The sequence below is a fragment of the Zosterops lateralis genome (assembly GCF_965231275.1).
Source record: "Zosterops lateralis genome assembly, chromosome: 1".
NCBI lineage: Eukaryota > Metazoa > Chordata > Aves > Passeriformes > Zosteropidae > Zosterops > Zosterops lateralis.
Genome location: NC_139762.1, coordinates 3,459,853 through 3,486,259, shown reverse-complemented (window position 1 = coordinate 3,486,259; position 26,407 = coordinate 3,459,853). Strand labels below are relative to the sequence as shown.

Genomic DNA, 26,407 nt, shown 5'->3' with positions numbered 1-26,407 from the left:
TATTTCTCATTTTTAACTTAAACTAATTGTAAGTTAATTGTTTTTTTACTATTTAGCTTCATACTCTATTATTTTATGTAGGAAGCTTCTTGATGCTGCTCCAGTTCTGACTGACCAGAAACCATCAGTCTCTAAATCTGGACGAAAAATTAGAGGAAGAGGCACAATAGTAAGTGACAATTTTATTTATTTCTTTATTTCCTCTCACCCAGAGTATCTTCCCTGACTTTGAGCTTTGAATTTCCCTGGAGGACTTTGTATGACACTTTATTTATATGTTGTAGGATCCAGTTTAGAAAGCATTCAAATCTTGTCAGGTAGTTGATTTTAAAACACTTTTTTTCTATCCTTCCTGTTACTGTCTTTTTACTTAAAGATTGGTTGAAGAAAAAAAAAAAAAGCCTAAATGGACTGTTTGGAAGTACTTATGTAAATAAAGACTTGGGGGAAAAATAACTTAAAGAGGAGTGGAATTGGCTTCTGCCAGATATTGGGGTTTCTATCTTCTTTTCATCATTTTGGCACCCTCTCAGCAAAATTAAGAATGAAAAATTATATCATTTAGGGCTGGCAGTTGGAGAGGCACATTTTCCTTCCATCTCTAATAGTCTTTATTAGCACAGTTTCTATCTAGGTGAAGTTCACTGATGTTTTTCAAAATACTTGTTTGTAGGTTCCACGAGACTCCAGAGTATAAAATGTGAGAATTAGGGAGGTCTATGACACCCTGCAATCTTTTAGGCCATTCTTCTGTAAAAGCTGTTTTTTAAGTAGTCATTGCTTCAGCTGAAACAATAGGGAAGTTCTGAGTGGCAGATTATCTTGATTTTGTTTTTTTATATAAGGATGTCTTAAAGCCTTCTGTAATTACCTGGATAAATAAATACGTGCATCTTTGGGATTTTATTCTGGGGGACAACACTTTTCCCCCCCCCATTTTTACTGCTTTCATAAGTGGCTCAAAATAATTGAGTCAAATCCAGATGTGCTTTTATTGAGTCAAGGAGCATCTGATTTCCTCACAGAATTTACCTAAGTGTGTATCCCACTGGGTAATGGAAAATAATGAGTTAGCAATAGCACAGTTCTTCTTTCTCTGCTGCACAAGTAGCTCTTGTTGCCTACTTAAATGCTCTGCCTATGCATAATTTTTTAAATGTGAAGCATCACTGCTCTTTTTTTTGTGAAAGAGTTTGGGAGGTATTTTGTGAGTTTTTTTGTTTGGTTTTCTATTTCTTTAAATTGCTTTAAAGTGACTTAATCTGGATTCCCATTTCTGAAGAGTCGAGCAGCAGTAACTTCTGCAATGGGGTTTTGTCTTTACTCCTACAAACCATGAAGTGTCTGACTAAAACATCTGTGCCTTAAAAATGAGGGTGGTTATTTGCAGTTAACTGTGTTATTCCAAAAAGGGAATCTGCGGCCTCTTCCTTGATTCCTCCTTTCAAAAAGCTGGGTGAGCTGCTGGCCTCCCTCAGGCTTTGCAGAACGTATAAAAGAGTATAAAAGATGCAGCAGTTGTGTGAGCAGAGCCTCCCTGCAGCTGTGTGTGTTTGCTGTCCCAGCGCTATCACACCCCGCCGCGCTCCCGCTCCTGCTCCGAGTCCGACGACGACGAGAGCAGCGAGACCCCTCCCCACTGGAAGGAGGAGATGCAGAGGCTGCGCACCTACCGAGCACCCAGCGGGGAGAAGTGGAGCAAAGGAGACAAGTAAGATGAGCCTTTACACAGCTTGGAAATGTCCTGGCCATAAAAAGCCAGGATTTATTGGGTGGATGTACCAGGGTGAGAGCAAACGGCCTCAAGTTGTGCCTCAATGGGGGGTTTAGGTTGGATGTTAGGAAATTTTATTTTTCGCAGAAAACACTGGAACAGACTGTCCAGGGAAGTGGGGAATCACCATCCCTGGAAATGTTCAGAAAACTTGTGGATGTGTCACCTGAGGACATGGTTTAGTGCTGAATGTGGTGGTGGTGCTGGTGGTTGGACTTGGTGATCTTAAAGGCCTTTTACAGCCTGAAGGATTCAGGGATTCCCTTACCCTCAAAGTGGATTACATAGTTCCTTTGGAGTAAAACAATCAAATCCACCAAGCCTTTGTTGTTTTAATTGTATGTTCTTTCAGCAGTTGCAAACTCTGTGACGAATGGAAGTCAGCTCTCCAAAATTCCTGATGGCTTGATATTAAATATAAGCTTCTATCAAATTATGAGAGATAAATCTTAAAAAGAAAACTTAAAAATATTGAATATAACTTGTGACTCGGCTGCAGTCCAGACACGGAGGGGTCACCAGATGCGACCCAGCCTTTAGAGGGGCAACACGTTGTGACGTGGGAGTGGACCTTGACAGAGGACAGCAGGCAGCAGCTTGGTGAAACATGGAAAGCTCTTTATTATCTGACTCCAAAGGCTTATATACATTTTGTACAGAGGGCCAAGATTGGCCCAAGGAGGTTACAACCTCCTGACTCCATTGGTCAATATGACCATCAGTCAAGTTCTCTCTCAGAGAACAAGAATGCAAAACATAGATATAATTTCTAAGAATACTTATTGTTTACATGAAGCAGCGTGAGAAGGTGCTGCAAAGACTCAAACACTTTGAAACCAAGAAATTCAGGGACGACAATAACTATCAGTGAATAATTGCAAACGTTTCTGATTATTCTTTTTTATGTACTGAGATGTTTTAAAACTTGTATTTAAATGTGGTTTAAGGATGCTGTAGCTGTAGAGGTCAGAGTCCTGCAGACTGGGGTAATTAAAACCTTAAATCTCTTTAAAATATGCAAAATTTGCTGGTGTTGGCTGATTTATTTTTCAGGGAGAAGTAGCTCTTGATTAGTGATGCAATTCTCTATTCTTAAAATGAGTGTAAGGAACTCAAAGCAGTTCTCTGGTATTAAAGTGTGTGTGCTAGGGTTTATGTAAATAGCTGCACTTACTCTGGGGTTCATCTGTTTGTTTTCCAGGCTGAGTGACCCCTGTACAAGCAGATGGGATGAGAGAAGCGCATCCCGGAGATCCAGATCTTGGTCCCATAACGGTTATGCTGATCTAAGCACTGTGAGATACTCCAGCCATCACAAGAAGCACAGGAAAGAGAAGAAGAAGGTGAAGCATAAAAAGAAATCGAAAAAGCAGAAGCATTTCAAGAAGCACAAGCAAACAAAGAAAAAGAAAACATCAGCCTCCTCAGATGTAGAATCCTCCCATTCCTTCCACAGGAGGACAAAATCATCTTGTGATCGTGAGAGGAAATCTCGTTCTTCGTCGTTGTCTTCCAGGCGTTCGTCCAGGAGAGACTGGTCTAAATCTGATAAGGAAGACCAGAGCTTGTCATCTTTATCAAGCAGAGGATCTCGATCATACTACAGGTCCAGATCCAGATCCAGGTCTAGATCTAAATCAAGATCTTACTCCAGAAGAAGTTCTAGATCAAGATCAGCCTCTAAATCATCACGATCTCGAAGTAGGTCACGGTCAAGTTCTAACCCCAGGCAGCAAAAGACTGTTCCCAGCTCTCCACGGAATATTTCAGCACGGTTAACTGACCCTAAGTTGGCCAAGACTGCTGAGCCTGTCCGAGCAGTGATCCTGCCCAGTGACAAGGTTATCGTGCCACCAGTCGTCCCAGAAAATCTCCCCGTCATACCCTTAAGTGACAGTCCCCCACCTTCAAGGTGGAAACCTGGGCAGAAACCTTGGAAGCCATCGTATGAGCGAATTCAGGAGATGAAAGCTAAAACAACCCACTTAATTCCCACCCAAACTAATTACAATTTAGTGGTCGTTAAGGAGGCCAACACTTCATCCTCCTATTGCAAGCAGGAGAGGAGCTCCGAGAGCGATCGGAGCGGTTATTCCAAGGGCCGCAGTGACAGGAGCTCGGAGAGCTGGCAGAGGTCCAGGAGCAGGTCCTCTCGAAGCCGGTCATACTCCAGATCTTACTCAAGATCTAGGAGCCCATCGAGCTCGAGGACAAAATCTCCTTCTTCTGGCAGGTCACCGTCCCCAAGTAAATACCGCAGCGACAGGTCGGGGTACAGCGAGTCCACGTCTGACTATTCCCTCAGCGATGAGGACAGGCACAGGAACAAAAGGAAATCCACATCCAGCGATCCCAAAGCTCGGGGCCTCAAGCTGAGGCAGGAAACGAGCTCTGAAAGCACTTTGCCTTACAAGCATCCAAAGGACTACGATGAATCTTCCCAAGGGTTGAAGGAGAGTGACAGTTTGTCATCCTCAGACTTCTCCTCCGACAGCGAGCACTCTGCCAAAGCCAAAGTGGTCCAAGAAAAAGAAGGCCACTTTCCATTAGAAGGGGATGCTGAGAAACAGGATAAAAACAGCGTAAGTTCTGAGAGAAGGGAGGAGAAAGCCAAGGGTGAGCGAGATTCTGATCACTCGAGAAAGAAAGCAGCTAAGGAGAAATGCTCAGAGCAACCCAGAGGTGGTGCAAAAACAAAACGCAAATCCTACTCAGGTAGCAAATGGGACTCGGAGTCGAATTCTGAAAGAGGAGAGGCAAAGCATAATAGGGGGGATTCCAGACCCTCCTCTGGGAAAGAAGAAGGAGAGGCCACCTCAGGGTCTGACACAGAGCTTAGTGTTACCAAAAGGATAAAAAAACAATCCAACTCCTCAGAGGGCTTTTTGGGCTCTGACTGCGCATGGAAGACAAGCAAACAGTTGTCATCTTCTGACTCTGAGAGTTCTTGTTCCAGCTCAGCAGACACTCGAGGCAAGTCGAAAAAACACAAACATGGCTTGAAAAAGACTCCTAAAAAATCACATTCCAAAAAAGCAAAGGAAAAATCGAAAGGCAAAAAGGAGAAAAAACACAAAGTCCAGAAAAGAAAAGAAATGTTTCATTGGCAGCCCCCCCTTGAGTTTGGGGAAGAAGAGGACGATGAGATAAATGAAAAGCCGGTTACCAAGGATGATAAAAAAGAAAAGCAGCTTAGCAGGGACATAAAGGATAAAAAACAAGTTTATGAAAAAGATGAAATAGTCACAGATAAAATGGGAAATGGTGAAAAGTCGTGTGTGAATGAAAACCTTTTAGATAAAAACACCACATGTGGGGCCTCGCCAGATCGCAGCAACCTTAATAAAGAGCCCATTGAAACAAGCACTTCAACTGGTATTTTAAACTCAGGAATAAATGTGGCTGCCTGCAAGAGTGAGATTAAACAAGCTGAAGAAAATAACCAGAATGGGCTGGAAGATGTTATTCAGACAGATGACAACATGGAGATTTGTACTCCAGATCGTAACTCGCCAGGGAAGGTGGATGTGGATGTTTTGTCTCCCGTCATTCTCACTGCTAAACCTTTAAGTGCTGATGTAAAAAAAGAGTTACAGGTTGAGACCCCTGAGCAAGATGCTGTCAAACTGGGAAACAACATAAGAGACTTTATTAATATTAAAGAAGAAAAAGAAACGGGAAGGCAAGAAAGTAACTCTGCCCCTGTGTCTGGTGCTAAAGACTGTAGTTTAAAAAGTGAAATTTCTGAAAATACACCAAGCAATATGATAGACAATAAATGGAAGCCTTTGCAAGGTGTTGGTAACTTAAAACCAGCAACAATTAGTACAACCACAGAAGTTAAAAATGTAGCATCAGCACCAGATCCTAAACCAGCAGGTTTAAGAATTGAAATAAAAGCAAAAAATAAAGTAAGGCCTGGGTCTCTTTTTGATGAAGTGAGGAAAACAGCTCGGCTAAATCGTCGGCCAAGGAACCAAGAAAGCTCCAGTGAGGAGGAATCTCCAAGCAGAGATGACAACAGCCCTTCCAGGAGTCTCAGCAGGTCACGAAGTAAATCTGAGTCTAAATCCAGACACAGAACAAGGTCCATATCCTACAGTCACTCAAGAAGTCGATCCCGAAGTTCTACATACTCATATAGGTGAGAAGCTTGTGCTGCTCCCACAGCCAGCCCTGGCAAAATGAATATTCTTATATTTTCAAGGAATGCTTTTCAGGTTGTGGTTTTTGGTTTTTAAAAGTCCTGTGTTATAGAACCACAGGGTGGTTTGGGCTGGAAGGGACCTTAAAGACCATCCAGTTCCACCCCCTGCCATGGGCCCCTTCCACTATCCCAGGGTGCTCCAAGTTCCATCTAATCTGGTTTTGGACACTGCCAGGAATCCAGGGGCAGCCACAGCTTCTGTGGGCACCCTGTGTCAATGTGAAGTGTCCTCCTTGTTCTGTCACTCCAGGCCCTTGTCCAAAGTTCCTCTCCAGTTCTCCTGGAACCCCTTCAGGCCCTGGAAGGGGCTCTGAGCTCTGTCTGGAGCCTTCCCTTCTCCAGGTGAGCACCCCCAGCTCTCCCAGCCTGGCTCCAGAGCAGAGGGGCTCCAGCCCTTGGATTAACTTAACTCATTTCATCTAGCAAATATGGAATAAATATTTAGCTAGAAAGCTAAAGATCCATAACTTCTTCTGGTTCCCATTTTCTGCTGCTCTTCTCCTCAGTTGTGTTCTCTCCTGGTTGCAGGTCCAGGAGCTACTCGAGGAGCCGGAGCCGGGGCTGGTACAGCCGGGATCGCTCCCGGAGCCGCAGCAGCTCCTACCACAGCTACAAGAGCCGTAGGTGAGTTCATCCAGCTGGAGATGGTGCCAGTTGTGTTCTCCTCCTCTTGTTCCCCCTCTGCCCCTGCTCTCTTCAGCACTTTGGCTTTCTGTTGACTAAAAACCCCTCTGTGGTTTTGATTTTTGTCAGTCGGAGCTACAGCAGGAGCCGATCCAGGAGCAGTTCCTATGGTCACCACAGTCGGTCCAGGTAGGGATTGTCCTTTTATACAAATTTTACAAGGAATGTGCTGCCCATCAAATCATCTAAGTGTACTTTTATTTACATTTCTTTAAAATAGACTTGATTATGTAATTATTGTATGTGATACTATTATATATCCTACATACTACCTATTTTATTATGCATACTATAATACAATTACTTACCTAAATACATGTTTATTTATTAAAATACTTTTTTAAGATTACTTTTATCCTATAGAATCCCAGAATGGTTTGAGTTAGGACGTTAAAGATGATCCAGTTCCAACTCCCTGCCGTGGACAGGGGCACCTTCACCTAGACCAGGGTGCTCCAAACCCCATCCAACCTGGCCTTGGACACTTCCAGGGATCTATAGTACTTAAAACTATTATATAATATCATGATGGCAACTGGAATCAAAGCTAAATGAGCACAAGACACTTTCAAAAGCTGAAAATACCCGAACTATCCTGGCATTACAGTGGCAGGTAATGCTATAAGTAGTAGTGAACACATTTGCTTTTGTTTTTTTAAATAAAATTGAGTTATAAATGGAATCACTTTGCTTGCTTTCGGAAGCATCAGCAAACAAGAATTTTACTAGAAAAAAAAGAGAAAGCACAAAACTTCATAAATGTTTAGTATGACCTTCCTAATAAAATCTGAGATTTTTCCTGTGAGTTTGAAGATTGTTGTGTCAAAACCTTTATAAAGTGTAGAATTGTTCGCCACATCCTCAAAAGTAATTTCTATACAGCCCTTCATGTCTCTATATAAATATCCTTTAAACCAGCATTTTAAACAGCATTTTAGACCAGAAATGGTGAATTCACAATTACTTTCTCCCCCCTTTAAAGCAGGTCCTACACCTATGACAGTTACTACAGCAGGAGCCGGAGCAGGAGCAAGAGGAGCGACAGCTACCGCAGATCTCGGAGCTACGACAGGAGATCCAGGTGAGTCTGACCCTGCCTTGGTGCACAAGGATTTGCTGAACACAAACAGAGGATGTTTAACAAGCCCACAGTGCTGTTTTTTTCCCTGTAAGAATAAGAACTACACTCAGCAAAAGCAATAATTCAAACCAAATTCTAATTAGAATCAGAGTGTGCGTGTGAGTGAGGAAGCTGGAAATTGTGACATTGCAAATATGAGGATGGGGAAACAACCAGGATAAGAAAAAGTTGATTTCTAGTTCATTGTATCCATGTATTCAAAATTGGCACAGTTTCCCAGGGAAATTATAAAATCCCCATCCCTGGAAGTGTTAAAAACTTGTGGAAATGGCATTTTAATAGTTTATATAATGGTTTAATAATGAAGATACTGGGGCTGGGTTGACCATTGGACTTGGTTATCTCAAAGGTCTTTGCCAACCTTAATGATTCTATGATTTGGGTTTTTTTTAATAATAATTAAGTGTTTCTTAAAACCCACATACCTCACAAGGTTTAAATCAAGTGCTCTGTAATGGATTAAAAGGTGCCTGGTATGCAGAGAATTCCACTGGATGGTAAATTCTTTTTAGTTGTGCTGTAGACGTGGATTTAAAACAATCTGGAAAAGAAATTAAAGGTTTTGCTAATTTAACTACATAGGATGTATTTTGAAAGAATATTTTTACCTGCAAATCTGATGAGTTTAGAATAAATCTTATTCTCTGCAGTCTAGGGGATATATAAGTGTAAGTGAGCACATTTCACAGAGATCAGAGATCTGGATGGAGAGTTGCAGTGATATTTAATATCACTGATGATTTGTTTTATACCTTTTAATATGTCCCCTATTAGTCATAAATCAGGTTTCTAAGACTACTGTACATTTTCATCCTCTCCTCATATGAATTTTTTCACAGCTTTATACCAACTCTTAATGGAATTTTGCTCTCACCTGTTTGCACAAGACAACTTTTACCTTGTGTCGGAGGGAAAATAAATGAGATTTAATGAAGAATGTGGAAATAAACTTAAAAACCATTGCTTTACTATGTTCAGGAGCTTCAGAGAAACAGTGTGGGATTAGGAAATGCTCACCTTTCACTTAGAAAGCTTCCCTTACAGGCAGGAGGCTGGAAAATCTCTGAAAGCTTGTTCTGTGTAATTTGAACGTGTCCTGTGGCTTGTCTGAAACCATCTGGGCTCTGTGTTGACATTTGGCCAGGTGCTGAGCTTGGAATTTGTCTGGAGGAGCCAAAACATTTTAAATACAATTTCCACACTGGAGACACACAAATGCACTTCTGTTGTGGTTATGGGGCCTAATTTTTAAGACCCTCCTTCAAACAAGAAAATAAAATATATAAATCAAGGATTTGTGAAATTATCCTAATTGAGAAATGCTTGCAGTGTGAAATTCCACTTAGTGGATACAGTTAGAATACACTTCTCACTCAGCTCAATTAGCTTTTATATTAAAACATTCATTTTGGATAGTTTTTAGCTGTAACAGAGAAAGCAAGAAGTTACAAACACTTTGACTTGAGTTGCACAAAATTTTCATCATATGGAGTTAATGATCATTTCCATTTTGGGTGTCCTTTAATGAATACTTCACTTAAAAAGAAATACAATCCTGTAAAAGACTGGTGTGTTTTTTTTATCTGTGACAGCTTTTTGACATGATACAATTTTAAATGTGAAGCTCAAACTGCAGCTTTGAGGGCATTTAAATCTTTTTTTTCTTCTTTCAGGTCCTATGGCTCCGACAGCGACAGCGACCGCAGCTACTCCAACAACAGGAGCCCCAGTGAGAGCAGCAGATACAGCTGAGGACGTTCCTTTGAGGATGGAAACTGGATTCCAGAATCTTTTCAGTGTTACATTCAAAAACAAAACTGTTCTGACAGTGTCACAAGTGAAGGAGTGAAGGTTGTTTGCTGAATTAGCTGAAACTTTCCCGTTTAACGGTGAACTCAACTCTGCTTACAGAGAGAAGGACTGAGCTCGACAGCTGATGTTATTTTTTATTTTTTTTTAATGTCAAATGCAACTTTTACAAAATAATAATAAAAAAAACCACCCCGGTTTGGTTTCCTTGAATCAGCTTTTCCAAGCCATGAATGACACTTAGGTGAATTGCTGCTGCCACTTTTTTGGGTGCAGCAGTCAGGACTGTCTTCAAGTTTCTTTATAAAACACCTTAGGAAAGATGTGCTAGCAACTATTAAACTGTGAAGTCAATTTCTTAAAAAGGCTGCCATTTCTAGTTGATGAAAATGCTTTTTTTTTATTGCTGGAAGCTGTTTCCATGCTGTCTTGATTGTTGATTATTGCATTCTATACAGGATATAGGTGAGGAAAACAAAGCCTGCCACTCTGTCTTAATCCCTCCTGAACTGTGATGTTCCAGAATTCTGCTGGAAAAGGTGAGATGATACACAGTGGGAATTGTCAAACTGACAAGCAGTGAGCAAAAGTGTGATGAATGAGTTTGGAGCTTAATATCCAACTTGTCTAAACTTTTTATGTTTGAAAGAGGAATTTTGTGATAAACAGCCATGTCCTTCAGAAACTAAAAAAAGTGTTTCTAAACACTTCCTGACTTTGATTTCAGTTCCTATTACAGTGCTTGGCATGCTTCAACACATTTTGAATGTGGTAAACCATGAGCTTGTCCAAAGCACTCTTTCAAAAACTGACATGATGATAATTTTTTGAGAAAACCAGCCATAAAGGTTCCTTTATAAAACATCCTTTCTAAAAGCTCTGTATCCCATTCACCACAAGGAATATCAGATACTGATATTGCAGATATTGAACTATATCTTGTTAAAGCAGGACTACAAAAATACTGGGATGCCTCATAAAAAACACGGACAATATTTTCCAAGTGAAGTTTAGTACCAAAAATTACTCTTAGGTTACAGGCAAATGATTTGCAAAAAAAAAAAAAAAAAAGATTCAGGCTGAAGACCATTGAGTAATTCTTGCAATATTCTGATTGAGTTGATTTAAAATCTGTAAAGTTCTTTGGGGGTGGTTCAGAAAGTTGTGTACTGAGAACCAGATTTTTTAATGGCATAATGTAACCTGAAAATTGGGGTCGTAGTGACAAAACAAATGTGGTTTGATTAGAGCTAACAAGCACTGTTGTACCATAACAGTTTCCATTACTGACTTTCTGTAATATTTGGAGATGCTTTCATTTCCTCATTTTCAAATATTGGAAATGATTTTTTTTCTTAATCTCATCAGGACCCAGTAGCTTTGAAAATTAAAAGCGGTAATTTCTCGCTGAGGCATCAGTTCCTTCTCTCTTTGATTGAATTAAGCTCCCCCAAATTCAATGAATTTTTGGTGCACTTATGAAATATGAAAAACAAGTTCAAAGGGAGATGCTGATGATTCCCTCCGTTTCTGCCCACCCACAGCACGTTCCTGAAAATGAATTGGCCATGGAGGTTTTTCACTTTCCTAGAAGTACCCAAAACTCTGCTCTTACCCCTTTCCTACACTCCAAGTTTAGTGACAAAGTGTGTGCCTGCAACTTTGCCACCCTTTGGTAAACTTCTTATGCTTTTTAGCATTAAATACATTTAATATCCAAGTCAGGATACGTTTACAGATGTGTTTCTAACAGCAGCAGCCACCTCTGAGTCCTGAGCAAATATTTCAGTGATACTTGTTGTTGTTTCATCATTTTCACTACAACTGTAACTTGGTTTTTTTCCCCTTACTAAGAAAATAGAACTAGAGTTTACAAAATATACAAACAGAACCATTACTATTCAATACCTGTTAGTGAAAATATTGCTCCAGGATCAGATTTTTATCATATTTCAGGACTGATTTGATTTTTTAAGGCCAGGAAAAGTTAATGGAAATACAGTCAAACAATTAATTGTAGTTATCAAAAATTACTGCACTGTCACTAAAGTCTTTCATATCTTCAGTCAAAAGTTTATAAAGAAATTCCACCAGGTAGAGAATGGTTGGGGAGGGGTTGAGGGAAGGGTTGGGGGTATTTTTACTTAGTGAAGTCTGTTAAATTGTGCTTCAGATAGAAAATGTCCCCCTGAGCTGGTTTTCTAACGCTGCTCTATGTTTTTGCAATTTTGCTATTCCAAAGTAGTTGCTGTTTGTAAAATAAACTTTTGTACATATCTGCAAATGCTGTTTTCTCTACATCTGGGAAAATCTGGTGGTGCTGCTTGAAGGAAACAGGCAGGAACATTAAAAATACACTTTCAGAATTCGTTTTTGTCCCTTGCAAGACTCAGACACAAAGTTGCTTTTCCTTTTCTTGACCTACATAGGGGAACGATTTCTCAGCAGGACTCTGGGTTTACATAATAGTCATTGGAGGAACAAATATTTTGAAATTTCCAAGTGATTTGAGGTCTGGCCATTTCCTCGAGATCTATAAAAGGTTCCTCTCCTCAGTGAAAAGAAACACTTAACAGATCTCCACGGAAATCTGGGAAAGGGCTGAGCATATCCACTCTGCTAAATCTCCTTTGCCAAATACACATTTCCTCAGAATATTGGAAATGTGCTATTAGTCCATGGCAGCAGATGTGGTGGCTTGCAGACTGATCCTTTAGTCTTTCAGACCTTCTGTTCCACAGAAACTGGAATTTGCTGCCTTTGGCATGAGGGAAAGAGGAATTTCCTGGGTCTGAGGTTAAAAGGATGAAGGGAGGTGGTTCCTTGGTTTTCAGTGTGATCTGGATAACCTGGCACTGCCTGACCTTGGAGGGGGAGTGGCACCACCACAGAGCAGGTAAAATAGTGAGTGTTGGACACTTGTGTCATAGGGCAGCATAAACCAGCTTGTCATGGAATGACTTGGTTGGAAGGGACCTCAACAGGGATCTTAAAGCCCATCCAGTGCCACCCCTGCCATGGGCAGGGACAACTCCTGCTGTCCCAGGCTGCTCGAAACCCCATCCAGCCTGGCCTTGGACACTTCCAGGGATCCAGGGACAGCCACAGCTTCTCTGGGAACCTGTGCCATTGCAGAGAAAATTGGCAATTTCTTCCCGTTGTCTCATTTAACCCAATCCTCTTTCAGTTTGAAGCCATTCCCTGTGTCCTGTCCCTCCATCCCTTGTCCTCTCCAGCTCTCCTGGAGCCCCTTCAGTGCCTGAAAGGGGCTCTGAGCTCTCCCTGGATCCTTTTCCAGGTGAACATTCCCAGCTCTCCCAGCCTGGCTCCAGAGCAGAAAGACTCCAGCCCTTGGAATATCCCTGTGTCCTCCTCTGGTCTCATTCCTGCAGCTCCAGTGACCCTAGAGCTGGGTACAGCTCAGCAGGGTGGGCTGAAGGGGCAGAATCCCCCCCTAACAGAGTGTTAGAAGTAGTCAGCAACCTTTCCTTTAAGAACACATTGTTTTTAATGCTTCCAGAGCCATATTCCCTGCAGGAGTCAATCCTGGGGATCCCAGGGCTGCTCTCAGGTGCTGCTGCTGCTGTGGAGGTCACACTGTCACCTTGAGGCAGCTCTGGAGGCAGGGCTGGAGCAGTGCTGGGTAAAAATAGAGTGGTGACACCCAGGCATGGATTGCTCGGGATTGAAACAGGTCTGAAATCCTGCAATGAAGTGAAATTAGTGCTCAATTAGGAGTGATTTCATCAAAAAGAAAAAAAAAAAAAAAAAAAAAAAGCTCTAAGCAAGGTTTGGTATACAGGTCTGGGGTTGTTTTGGGAATAGGTTATCCACAGGATATTGTGGAGTGGCTCAGTCTTCAGTTGCAGGTGAGTGCCTTGTCTTAAATGAGACAATATTAAATGAACCATCTGCCTCTCCTCTTTTAAATCACAGATTTACAGAGCCACAGCATGAACACACTTTCCCTGCCATACCTCTGTGCCAAGAGATTTCCTTCCCACTCTATCACTTCCAACCAAGGGCTATTTGTGTCCTTCAACTCGAGGGGAAGGAGCATTCCCAGTGCTCTTCCCGAGGATCTCTGGGTCTGTGGCAGTGGATTAAATTTCTCTTCTGGCTTTGTGTGGTTCCTGATGATCCCACTCGCAGTTTAGAGCAGAGCAGAGTGTTTGGATGACCTTGAGCTGCACCCTGGAATCCCATCTGGTGTCATTCCCAAAGGGAGCTGCTGCCTGGGATTTAAATCAGGAGGAGATCAAGCTCTGTGTGCCCCGCCCCTGCTTCACAGCCATGGAAATAATTATATTTTAGGTGCTGGTGAAACAGGAATGATTTTCCACCTGGTACATTAAAACTGCTTACAAATCATCTGAACAATTAAAGGGACCCAGGCCTGAATTTTGTCATATCCTTGTAATCCCTGAGAAGTGGATGGGATTGTGTGAGTGAAATCAGAGGGCCAGATTTGGGGAAGTTTTTTCATAAAGGTAATAAATTTCTGCATGGTGGGTGCACAAAGAAGGGATTGGCACTAATTTGGGATTAATTGATATTGCTGCTGTGTATCTGTCCTTGCAAGAATGGGGTGCAGCCCAGGGACAGGAATGTCCTTATCTCTGACTTTGCACCTGGAATTTCGTGTGCAAGGTTGGGCCCCTCACCACAAGAAACATTGAGGGGTATGTCCAGGGAAGGGAATGAAGTTGGGGAAGGGTCTGGAGCACTAGGAGAGGCTGAGGGAGCTGGGAAAGGGGCTCAGCCTGGAGAAAAGGAGGCTCAGGGGGGACCTTGTGGCTCTACACAACTCTCTGACAGGAGGGGACAGCCAGAGGGGATTTGGGATCTGCTCTCAGGGAACAGGGACAGAAGGAGAGGGAACAACCTCAGGCTGGGCCAGGGGAGGTTTGGATTTGATATCAGGGAAAATTTCTCATGGAAAGGGTGGTCAGGCATGGGAAGGGGCTGCCCAGAGCAGTGGTGGAATCACCAGCCCTGTAAACACTCAAAAAAAACTGTGGATGTGGCACTTGGGGACAGGATTTGTGGTGACCAGGGCAGTGTTGGGGTAATGCTTGGACTCGATCTTGGAGCTCTTTTCCAACCTTCAGGATTCTGTGGTTCTGACACGGAGAGCTCTGAGCTCCACACAGCTTGTGAACACTTGTAGCTCCCACTCTGCCATTGTGTCCCAGCCCTGGCCTCAGGCTGTGAAATTTCTTAATTAATTCCTTCAGACAGGAAGGGGCTGCCCTCCCTCTTGGGGTGTCTTTTTCTTCCAGCTCGTGGTGTACCCAGTGAGGGAGGATGAGGAAGATCCTTCCCCTCTCCTTGGTGCCTTGGCCACTCCCTTGGGCAGCATCCACGTAACTTTACCCCAATGGATTTTGGCTAATGAAAAATCATGAGGAGAGTTGGCAAAGTCCTCGTGAAGGAGACAGGGCAAAGATTGCTGCACTTCCAGAAGAAACACCTGGCTCTTGGGAATGTGAGATGAATCAATCAGCAGAAACAGGATCTTTAAGAAAGAATGAGAACAAACCCGTTCCATTGAGAGGGACAAATGTTTTGGCATAAAGATTAAAAACAAAAACCCAAAAATGTTTGATAAGTAATGTCAATTTTAGATATTATATCCCCTATCACTTCATTTCCCTTACTCCCAGTGTCTCCCCTGAAGGGACAGATCAGTCCCTGTGGTTGGGGCTGCTCAGGGATGTCCCCATGAGCTGCTGGTGTCACCTGGTGTCACTGGCACAGAGCAGCTGCTGCTCCCCAAGTGCCATCGTTGTTTGGCACCCAGGAAAGGCTGCAGGGGCTGGGATTGTTCAGCCTGGAGGGGACAAACTCCAGGGTGACCTCACTGTGGCCTCCCAGTGCCTGGAGGAGCTACAGGAACAACAGAGAGAGACTTTTCAAGGGCCTGGAGTGACAGGATGGGGGGAAATGGCTTTAAACAGAGAGAGAATAGGTATAGGTTGGATATTAGGAATAAAGTCTTGGCTGTGAGGGTGGTGAGGCCCTGGAAAAAGTTTCCCAAAGAAGCTGTGGCTTCCCCTGGATCCCTGGAAGTGTCCAAGGCCAGGTTGGACAGGGCTTGGAGCACCCTGGGATAGTGGAAGGTGTCCCTGCCCATGGCAGGGGGTGGCACTGGGATGGGCTTTTAGATTCCTTCCAACCCATTCTGGGATTCTGTGATGATTTTAGGGAACATGTTGGAACTCTAATATTCCACACAGATCCACAGGTTCTTCACCTCTGGCTGAACAGGAATCACCCTCAGCCCATGGGCTCTACACCCTGGGCCTTACCTCTCCCTTCTTCAAAGCTCAGATATTTCCCTTTGTGACAAGCAATTGCTCCTTTTAAAAATGAAAAATTGTAAAAAAAACCCAAACAAACCAAAGAGAGAGGGAGGATAGCAAGGACTGGTTGTTCTCATCTGTGGGAAGCAGGGCTGGTGAGTGGGAGCCCTTCCAGAGACTTTGAGGGGCACTTTGGTTTCTCTGTGCCACCAAAGGCACTGAGTATCCTCTGGAACAATTCTCAGCTGCTGAGAGCTCACAGGTTGCTGTGAGGATGTGATTCCCTTCTGGACTTGGCAGGATTGGTTATTACAGAAGTGAGAGCTGTCTAAGGAAAATTTGGTCAACAGTAGGGAGTGTGGGAATATGAGCTCACATCATCTCAAACCAAACCTGCCTGGCTGGGTCTCGGGTGTGATTTTTGATTCCAAGAGTGTAGAAATACACCTCCCTTCTATTAAACCAGGGGGGAAAACAAAGCAAAAAAAGAAAAAATTCTGTTTTTTCAAAACCGCTCTCTGTAACAAAACCTCACATATTGATGGAGAAATCCAGCTTTAGCAATGGATTTCCTCCTGACTTTCTGCAGGAAGCTGCATAGATTCCATGCCCATCCTTCATTTCCATGAATAGATCTGAGCTGACACCTTTCACAGGGAGTTCGTGCCAGAGAACATGGCAAAAAGGGACCTTTTCAGCTCTGCACAGTTTCCTCCTTTGCAGAGTCAGGATCAACTCCAGCTGTATAAATCACAGCAGTTCTTATCCAACCAATCTACAAAAAAAAAAAAAAAAATTTAAAAAAAAAAAATAAAAAAATCAGGGCTGATACTGTGCAGTTGGGCTGCCAAAACCAAAATTGCCTGAACTACGCACTCTATTAAAAAAAAAAAAATCCAAAACCAAACCAAGACAAACTCTCCACTTTTCTTTTTGTTGTTGTTGTTGTTGTTGCTGTCTAAATTAAAGCTCCTTTTCTGTTGCATAAGCCCATCACTGCTGGTCACAGAGAGGAAGAGAATGACCTGTTTCCTTCTAATAAAATCAGAGGATCTCAGAATGGTTTGGGTTGAAAGGGACCTTAAAGCCCATCCAGTGCCACCCTTTGGCATGTTCAGGGACACCTTCCACTATCCCAGGCAGCTCCAAGCCCTCTCCAGCCTGGCCTTGGACACTTTCAGGGATCCAGGGGCAGCCACAGCTTCTCTGGGAATTCTATTCCAACCCCTCAGCAACGTCACAGGGAAGAATTCCTTTCCAATATCCCATCTAACCTTCTGGCAGTGTGAATCCATTCCCCTTTGTCCTGTCACTCCAAGCCCCTGTAAATATTTAAACAGAAGAGAACAGACTGCCTTAAATATTTGTAAAAGGTCTAAGGTAGCAAGGTAGCTCTTGCCCAAAGCTGATCTTCTCTGCAATAAATAACTCCAAGTCCTTTGATTATTTTGGGGAAGCTTCGAGGGGGTTTTGGAGTTTAGGTGAGTTGGTTTTGATTTCTTTTTTCCAGCTTCTGAGATTGATTAACCCCTGGAGTGCAGCTCACAACCCCCCCGAATCTCCATATTTATGCAGACAACCCATTCCTGGTGAGGATCCATGGAGCCACACGGATCTAAACCACCACTCCACGTGTCCTGCAGGCAACAATTCACCTGCTCTTGCCTGTGGTTTTCTGCTTTTCCCTCAGGGCTGCTCATCCCAGGCTGGGATGTGACGCCTCTGCCGCATCCCTGCTCCCCCATTCCCTTCCCAGGCCGTGCTCTGCAGCCCATCTCCTCTTATACAAGCAGCATTTTCCCTTTGTTTCTCCTAAATTGCAGACTATTTTGTTGGTTTTGGTTTTTTTTCTCAGCCTAATTCTCCACTGCGTCAAGATTGTTTTGAAGTCCCAGCCCATCCTCCAAAGCTCTCCAAGTCCCTCCCGGCTCGGCATCATTTGCAGCTGTAAGAAGCAAATTTTCTATTCATGCAAGTAATTATTAAAAAAATATTTTGAGCAGTGGCAGGCCTGGGACAGATCCCCAGGGAGTCCCAGGCTGTGTATCTCCTGGCTTTCCTGGTGGATCACAAATAACTCCAGCGAGCAACGTTCCCTCCTTCCAGCGCTGCTTTCTTCTGGCTCAGTGTCATCTGTCCCTGCCATCCTCCCTCCTTTCCAGCTGTGCTGGAGCTGCAGGGATGTGAGGAGGGCCTGCCTGGCATCAATCTTAAAATCAAATCTTTAATTTGAACTTCAGCTTGTCTGACTTCAGCTCCTGGATTTGTGTCTTACAAAAAAAAAATGTGGCTGAAGGTGCCCATGGCTTCTTTTCCACACCCACCCTTGGAGCCTTGGTGGTTCTAAACCCTCCTGAAAATTTATCCTTGAAAAGCTGAGCTTCCTACCCCGAGACACCTCCTTGAGGCCTTCACTTCACCCCTGCATCCTTGGGATCATAGAATTATGGAAAACCCTGTGTTGGAAGGGGACCCTAAAAGGTCATCCACTCCATCTGCCTTGGGCAGGGAACCTTCTCTGCTGAATATTTCAGCACAAAAACCAGCAGTTAATGGGGGATTTTGGCACTAATATAAATCAGATTATTTCTGTATGTTCTTCATCCTGGATTTTTTTCTTCTTTTGTTTTTTTGTGTTTGGTTTTTTGTGGGTTTTTTTTGTTTGTTTTTTTTTGTTGTTGTTGTTTTTTTTTGTTTGTTTTTTTGTTTTTTTTTTTTTTTTTGGTTGGTTGGTTGGTTTGTTTGTGGGTTTTTGTTGTGTTTTTTTGTTGTTTTTTTATTTGTTTGGGGTTTTGTTTGGTTTTGTTTTGTTCTGTTTTTATTTTTGGTTTTGTCTGGAGCATTATATAACATGGCTTAGGCAAGGGAGGAAAACTCATTGGATGCTTCCTGTATATGAATATTTACAGAGTGAGATGGTTTCTTGTCTTTCATGTCATCAATTTCACAGAATCCTAGAATGGTTTGGGTTGGAAGGAACTTTAAAACTCATCCCATTCCATGCCCTGCCATGGGCAGGGACACCTTCCACTATCCCAGGTTGCTCCAAGACCAGTTCAGGACACTTCCAGGGATCCAGGAGCAGCCACAACTTCTCTGGATACTCCTGTTATGATGGGCAGTTCCCTGTGGATTCCAGGGAATCCTAAAAGCCAGAGGGGATAGAAAGGGCTGTGAAATTATTGCAGTTCCCATATATCTGCTTTGCAACTCCAGCACTTCCAGCGCAGCTTTAAAAATCAGGATTATCTAAAGAAGAGAAAATAAGGATCTGTTCTAAGAAAACAGGTAAAAGGCAGGATTGATAGTGGGGGTTTGAAAGGTGGGGCTTCATTTTGCAGTGCTGCATCCCCAAACAGAAACTCCTCGGGGCAAAGTTTCCCCAACTCCCTGGAGACTCTCTTGAATATAAATGCATCTCCGGGTATTTCCTGTAATTCTTGATAATTATTTCAATCAAGGTATCAATTTATAACTTCCTGACTAATGAAAAGCTGCTTCTCACCGCGTTCTCCTTTGATATGCAAAGCTGCCTTTGAGCTGCCAGCCCCGTGCTGGGCAGACCGTGCAGATCCACACCTGGCAAAGCCTGGGGGTGACACCAACGCCCTTCAGAGCTGTCACAGGAATTCCGTCTTTAACTTTCACAGAATCACAGAATGAGCAGCTTGGAAGAGACCTCCAAGATCATCGGGTCCAACCCAGCCCTGACACCTCAACTAAACCAAGTGCCATATCCAGTATTTCATTAAACACATCCAGGGATGGTGACTCCACCACCTCCCCAGGCAGATCATTCCAGTATTTAATCACTCTTTCCATTAAAAAACTTCTTAATATCCAACCTATATTTCCCTTGACGCAACATGAGACTGTGTCCTCTCCTTCTGTCAGTTGCTGCCTGGAGAAAGAGACCAACCCCACCTGAGCACAGCCACCTTTCAGGGAGTTGTAGAGAGTGATAAGGTCACCTCAGTCTCCTTTTCTCCAGGCTGAACAACCCCAGCTCCCTCAGTTGTTCTTCATATGGTTTGTTTCCGAAGTCCTTCACCAGCCTTGTTGCCTCCTCTGGATGCACTCAAGCATCTCAATGTTCTTCCTAAACTGAGACACCCAGAACTGGACACAGCACTCAATGTCCATCCTAAACTAAGGGGCAAACTTTGCACAGGAGAACGCACGAACTGTTTGATCCACCTTTGGAATGTGTGTTGGAAGAGGGATGGAGTTTATTGCTCCTGACTGATGAAGTCTGCAGGTGGTGAGCAGTGATCCAAGTGCATTTGACAGAGTCTGCTCCCGTAACTGCCCCATCTCTATGTGTTACCAAACCTTTTTGGTGTTTTCCTGAAGCAAAAGGAGGCAACACTCCAAGACCAGCCTGGTCTAGTGGGTGGTGTCCCTGCCCATGGCAGGGGGTGGAATGGGATGAGCTTTAAGGTCCCTTTCCAACTCAAACCATAGGATTCTATGATCTCTATAATTTGATCAATAATCTCACATTTCACTGACCTCATTACCTCCAGGATTTTCTGCTCCTGGTTCATGAGCCTTCCCTTCTCCAGGCTGAACAATCCTGAGCTGCCATCTCACCTTGTAAAGCAGCTGCCCCTTCTCAGTAGTCACTAAATTGTTCTTTTTTCCTCTCCAACACCTCCTCACTCCACTTGGAGATCAGGGTACAGAGTAATTGAAATGAGGACACATCAGGGTTTCCTGCAGCAGCAAAGTGATGCCTTCAGCCTTGGATGTGCACAGGGAAGGCTGAGGAACAACAATTTCTTGTTTCTTTTCAGCTGCCACCTTGAGCACTCCTTGGCCACATGCTGAGCCAGTGATTTCTGGGGGCTGTCCAAGATCTCAGCTCGTGGTGCCAGGCCCAGCCTTGACATAGCACAAGAAGTGTTCAAGTCTTTTTTCTCCAGATGCTTTGCTTTATCTGTTCCTACATCAAAGCTTGTTTGAAATTTCTCCTCAGCTTTTCCATTTGTTTTAAGAGCCTTTTGGAGTTTCTTGCCCTCAGTGTGGCACTTGATGCCCTCAGCAAATCTCTCCTGCAGAAATGGAGATGTGGGGCTGCTTTTGCTCCTGCAGGTTGTGGAGGAGGATGTTGAAAAACCCTGGACTCAATCTCTGCTGTACCCACACTCTGGACTCATTTCCATCCTGAGAAATGACCATTGAAACCTCTCACTTTCTGTCTTTTTCACCAGTTTTCAAACAACAGAAGGACATTTTCTCCAGCCAAATAAACATAGTTTATTTAATTCTATTGTGAAGGGCTTAAAAACAAAAAGTAAAATCCTGTGGTTTTCCTAACTAAATCACAGAATCCACATGCTTTATCAGGAAAAGGTGAAATTTTACTAAATTTACTTTTGTCCAGTGCCGTGATCATCACGGGGGTTAAATTGTTTGTGCAGGAAAGCAGTAGCCAATAATGGCTGGAGAAAGGCCTGGTGGGAGAATAAAAATATTTCTCTCCCCAAAATGTTGAAACTGCCAAGTCAAGTTGTTAATAGAGATTGTTCCTCCAACACAACAGCAGTGAGGACAACTTGGCTTGGGCTGCTTGGCTTGGCTTGGCTCGGTGCATGCAGAGCACAGACCTTGGTCGTAAAACCTGCTCTTAAATAACTCTCCAAATAAGCCCTTTTCCACCCAAAAACGAGGACCTGGCAGTGCTCTGCTGTAACTCATCCAAAGGGATGAGCAGAGCCAGCTCCAAAAGCAGGGTCATGGCAGCTGCTCCATGATCTCCTCACTTGTTACACCTTTAGGTGACCCACCTGCCCCAGGATCCCTGGAAGTGTCCAAGGCCAGGCTGGACAGGGCTTGGAGCACCCTGGGAGAGTGGAAGGTGTCCCTGCCCATGGCAGGGAGTTGGAAATGAACCATCTTTAAGGTTCCTTCCAGCCCAAATAATTCCAGAATTCCATGAAAACCTCCCCCAAGGCCCCAGCTCTAATGATGTCTGCCAACATCAACACAGACACTGAAGCCACGCTGAGCCAGGCAGTGTGGAGAGACACAGCACAGCCTCACCTGGCTCCAGTTCTGCACCCAATAAGCTCTTCTTGAAGTCCAACAGCTGGGCAGATATTTGGGCTGTGATGGATGCAGCTCCAGCATGGGCCAGGAGCTCCAGGGTGGGCTCATTCCTCCACAGATCCACAGGTCCTGCCAGGAGCCTGCTCCAGCCTGGGCTTTCCTGGGTCAAAAGGTGCTTTGAGCATCCCCCAGCTCCAGCATGGGCTCCTCCATGTCCTACAGGTGGATCCATGGGCTCCTCCATGTTCTGCAGGTGGATTCTTGGGCTTCTCCATGTCCTACAGGTAGATCCATGGGCTGCTCCATGTCCTGCAGGTGGATCCATGGGATCCTCCATGTCCTGCAGGTGGATCCATGGGATCCTCCATGTCCTGCAGGTGGATTCTTGGGCTTCTCCATGTCCTGCAGGTGGATCCATGGGCTGGTCCATGTCCTGTAGGTGGATCCATGGGCTGCTCCATGTCCTGCAGGTGGATCCATGGGCTGCAGGGGCTGCCTCTCCATGGCCTGCCCCATGGAATCTCAGGGAATGGCAGGTCTGGCTCCTGCCCCTCTTCCTGCACTGACCTGGGGGTCTGCAGGGCTGTTCCTCTCACATGTCCTCACTCCTCTCTCTGTCTGCAGCTGTACAGGGTTGTTTTTTTTTTTCCCACTTCCCAAATCTGTTTTCCCCAGAAGTGCTGCCACCATCTCTGATGGGTTTGGCTTTGGCCAGCACTGGGTCAATGCTGGAGCTGGCTGGAATTGGCTCGGCTGGACGCCAGGGAAGCTTCCAGCAGCTTCTCACAGGAGCCACCCCTGTAGCCCCCCACTACCAAAACCCAACCATCAAACCAAATTCACTCCTCTAAGCATTTTTTTTTTCATTAATTGTTGGATCATCTCATCGCTGTGTACTGACTCAAAGGATAAAAGTTCCCAATATTGGTGCTACCAAATACCAAATTAAACCTGGTGGTTACAAAGTTGGTAGAAAAAAAAAAAAGGCCTAGAATCCAATATGAACTCTTCTGAGAATTAAAACCTGGCTGCTGCCAGATCCAGAAGATACCCATGGGTGGATAAATTTTTGGGTGCATGGAAAATACAAATTCAGTGAGGTTTCTATGAGTCAGGGTCTCACTTGCAGTGTGCATTTCCTTCCCTACCTCAGCCAAGCAAAAGCAAACAGTTATTCCTGGTGAAAATACCACCTGCCATGGGATGGAGTGTCTTTTGCAGCTTTGGGAGGTGATGGTTCTCTCCCAGGCTGCAAAATTCCAGGTCAGCCAGGGCCAGGATCTGCAGCAGTGGATGGATGAGCTTGGCACAGATTGTCGTGTTTGAGAGTGGAGTAACAACGTCTTCCCTGCTTGGATCACAGCCCTTCCAGGGCCCGGGGCAGGATAAACACCGGCCCAGGGCAGGATAAACACCGGCACAGCTGCTGCTCCTGCTGCCTGCAGGAAGGGGAACAGCTCAGGGGGCTTCACTCACCCACCTCCCCACCCAACCCTCCTGAACCTGCTCCCTACTTGGGAGGGTGTCCCTGGACCCAGCCAGCCTTGCCTGGATCATCATTTTTCTTTTTAAATGTCTTTTTTATTATTTTTTTTCCCACACCCCCCACCCTGGCCCTGGTTTGGAGGCAGAAGTGAGAACTCAAAGAAGGAAAAAAAAAAAAAAAAAAAAAAAAAAAAAAAAAAAAAAAAAAAAGGGAGAAAAGAAGAGAAGAATCGGGGTCAACACGAGCAGCAGTATTTCAGTCGTCCTTTGAGAGCTTGTCTATACTCACTGTGGGTGTTCTCCTTGCAAACACTGAGCGGGAGATGTTTTCCCTTAGTAGGGCAGCATCCCGAGCTCGGCCCTCCTCGCCTGGCCATAAAAGGGCAGCGTTTTCTGCAGGACCCCCGGATCCTCCGAAAGCTGACGGGTTTTTGGGAAGGGGCCTGCCCCGGCACTGCTTGCTTTGGACCTCACAACCCTCGTGTTTGTGTTGTTTTGGCTCGTTCTTTTTCTTGTGCCTTTTGTTTTGTCTCTCTCCTCCTCCTGCTCCTCTCAGGAGAGAGGCCAGAGAGCCTCCAGGAATGTTCTTGCTTCCTCTATTTTTTATTCTTTGTCTCTCCCTCCTTTGGCCTGATTTGATCCCTTCTTTCCCATGATCCTGCTCAGAAAACCAGCAGCTAAGTGAAAACCACTGCCCAAGCCCAGGGTACGTCCCCAAAGGGCTGAGCATGTCCCCAGCCTCCATCCTGTGTCCTGAGGGAATCTGGAGGGCTCTTCCCTCCTGCTCTGCCCAAGCTCTGACCTGCTCAGGAAGGGTGGACACCACAGAACCTCCTCTCAGCACCTCCTGGAGCACCTTTCCATGGGAATTCCAGCCTGCAGGAGATGCTCAGCAGAGTCCAGCTGTAAAAGCAGGGAATTCCAGGCAGGCAGAGCCATGGATCCACCTCGGAATTCATCATTCCAGGTCCACTCAGCTCTTCACAGAATCCTTTAGGTTGGAAAAGACACTCAAGATCATCAAATCTGACCATTAACTGCCAAGCACTGCCACATCCACCACCAAACTCTGTCCCCAAGGGCTCCCTCTACACAAACACCTCCCGGTTCTTCCACAGTTCCTCACAAACCCAAAGCGCTCTGAGCTCTCACAGGGTCTCAGCTTTCTTCTTGTCCCTTGTCCTTGATGACACTTCCTCTGGAGAAGTCTGAGACTACGGAAATGCAAATGGAAATATCAGTTATCAGTTTAACCAAGAAAATAGGAACCTCTTCTGGTTTCCCCAAACATTTTTTTCTCTGTTGTTGAGGCTGATCTCTCATTTAAGACCCTCATGTTTTTCCAGTTGCCATCTCATGGCCTGGGGAGAGAAAGGAAGAGGTGAAGCTACAGGAAAAGTCCCTTTTGTGGCCACCAAGCTGCTGGAAAGTCCCAGGGAGGAGACCCAACACTTCTCCTGTGTCAACAAGCTCACTCCATGTGCTCCTTGTTGCCAGTTTATCCAGAACTTCAACTTCCTGGTTGGGAGAACTGTTCCCAACCAGCAACTGAACTGAGCTCTGGACTCTCAGATCCCTCTGTGGACCCTGTTTAACCTTTCCTTCATCATTTTTCACAGTCAATGATGCTGTGCAAGGTATGCCAGAGCCAATTCCCAGCCCACAGCCTTCCAAGAAGACTCCAGAACTTCCAGACACCAAGAGCTTGGAGTTATCCCCAGTCAGAAATCTCAGCAGCTGAAGAAGCTCCAGTGAGGGATCAGTCACCCACATGCCCCAATAACCAACAAAACAAAGCCCCCAAACCAAATGAAAGCTCACCAAAAGGTCCTGGCTTTTTGGAAGAAGCTGAGCTCGCCTCTCACATGGAGATCTGGTCTTTGCCAGGTGCAGTTTTTCCTTCCTGAAGAGAGAGAAGCTGCTCCTGCAGTGGCCACCAAAACAAGGGGAAGAACCTTGGTAGGGGCACAAACCTATGTGCCTGTGACATTTTGGGGGTGTGTGCAGCAGGGTTGGGGACAGGAATGGGTTTTGGAGGTGGTCACCATCCCGATGAGCCTCTTTGGGCACCTCCTGGAGCTTTTCCTTTTGGAAATTAAACTGGGTGGGGTGGGATCTGCAGGGAGCTTCAGGAAGTTGTTTCAGCAAACCCCATGTAGCCTCTGGGTGGTTGTGGCCAAGAAACCACCTGAGTTTGTCTCTCAGGATAACTTCTGTGCTAAAATAAAGGGTTTCACTGAAGTGTGACATTGCCTGTGCCCCTTCCAAGATTTTTCCCTTTGTCTTGGTGGCCACTGCAGGAGCAGATTCTCCTTCATCTCTTCATTTCTCCTTCCTTCAGGAAGGAAAAACTGCACCTGACAGAGACCAGATCTCCATGTGAGAGGTGGGCTCAGCTCCTTCCAAAAAGCCAGGACCTCTTGGTGAGCCCCTCAGAGTGGCCTCAGGGCTTGGACCACCCCTTCATATTTCAGAGCTATGAGGACTCCAAGTGCCACATCCATGAAAAGGCCACAGGGATTTGGGTTCTGGAGCAGAGCTTAAATCTCTGTCTCCCACCTCCAGCCTCATCTCACCCTCACCCTCAGCACTGGCTGCATTTCCAGGAGCTTATGTAGTTTTTTGGAAAAGTTTCCAGGCTAGGAGAGATGTCAGACAGGCCAAACACTCATCTCACAAAAAAAGCCTTCTGATGGGGAAGATGTTCTGGTGGTACTGTCCAGGAATTTATTTTTTTTTTTCTCTTGTAGAGCAGTGCAGGGTTGAGAGCGAGAAAGGGCATTAAAAAAAATTTAAAAAGAAAGAAAAAAATTGAAAAAGCTCAGAAATGAAGCTGGTGCAGGCAGGACGTGGCCACGGGGATGTTATGCAAAGAGCTGCTCACATCTGGAAGGAGTTACTGACACGGCAACCGGGGCAGAGTCTAAACAAGTGCAAGACGTTACCACATG

General features: G+C 44.7%; 2 protein-coding genes across 7 annotated transcripts in view; one reads left to right on the top strand and one right to left on the bottom strand.

The window, feature by feature from the left end:
• The window catches only part of NKTR (natural killer cell triggering receptor), a 37,127-nt gene extending 25,228 nt beyond the window's left edge, over window positions 1–11,899 (top strand). For 4 of the 6 annotated variants that reach the window (XM_083860163.1, XM_083860161.1, XM_083860160.1 and 1 more), the window contains 7 exons: window positions 82–169; window positions 1,566–1,711; window positions 2,976–5,918; window positions 6,510–6,605; window positions 6,735–6,794; window positions 7,648–7,746; window positions 9,480–11,899. In XM_083860163.1, coding sequence (XP_083716289.1) covers window positions 82–169; window positions 1,566–1,711; window positions 2,976–5,918; window positions 6,510–6,605; window positions 6,735–6,794; window positions 7,648–7,746; window positions 9,480–9,558 — 3,511 coding nt within the window. In that variant the 3' untranslated portion in view covers window positions 9,559–11,899. The remainder of the gene's footprint in view (window positions 1–81; window positions 170–1,565; window positions 1,712–2,975; window positions 5,919–6,509; window positions 6,606–6,734; window positions 6,795–7,647; window positions 7,747–9,479) is intronic. The other 2 variants (XM_083860165.1, XM_083860162.1) reach the window with 1 other exon arrangement.
• SEC22C (SEC22 homolog C, vesicle trafficking protein) overlaps window positions 1–26,407 on the bottom strand; it is a 120,084-nt gene that overhangs the window by 69,647 nt on the left and 24,030 nt on the right. The window lies entirely within an intron of this gene.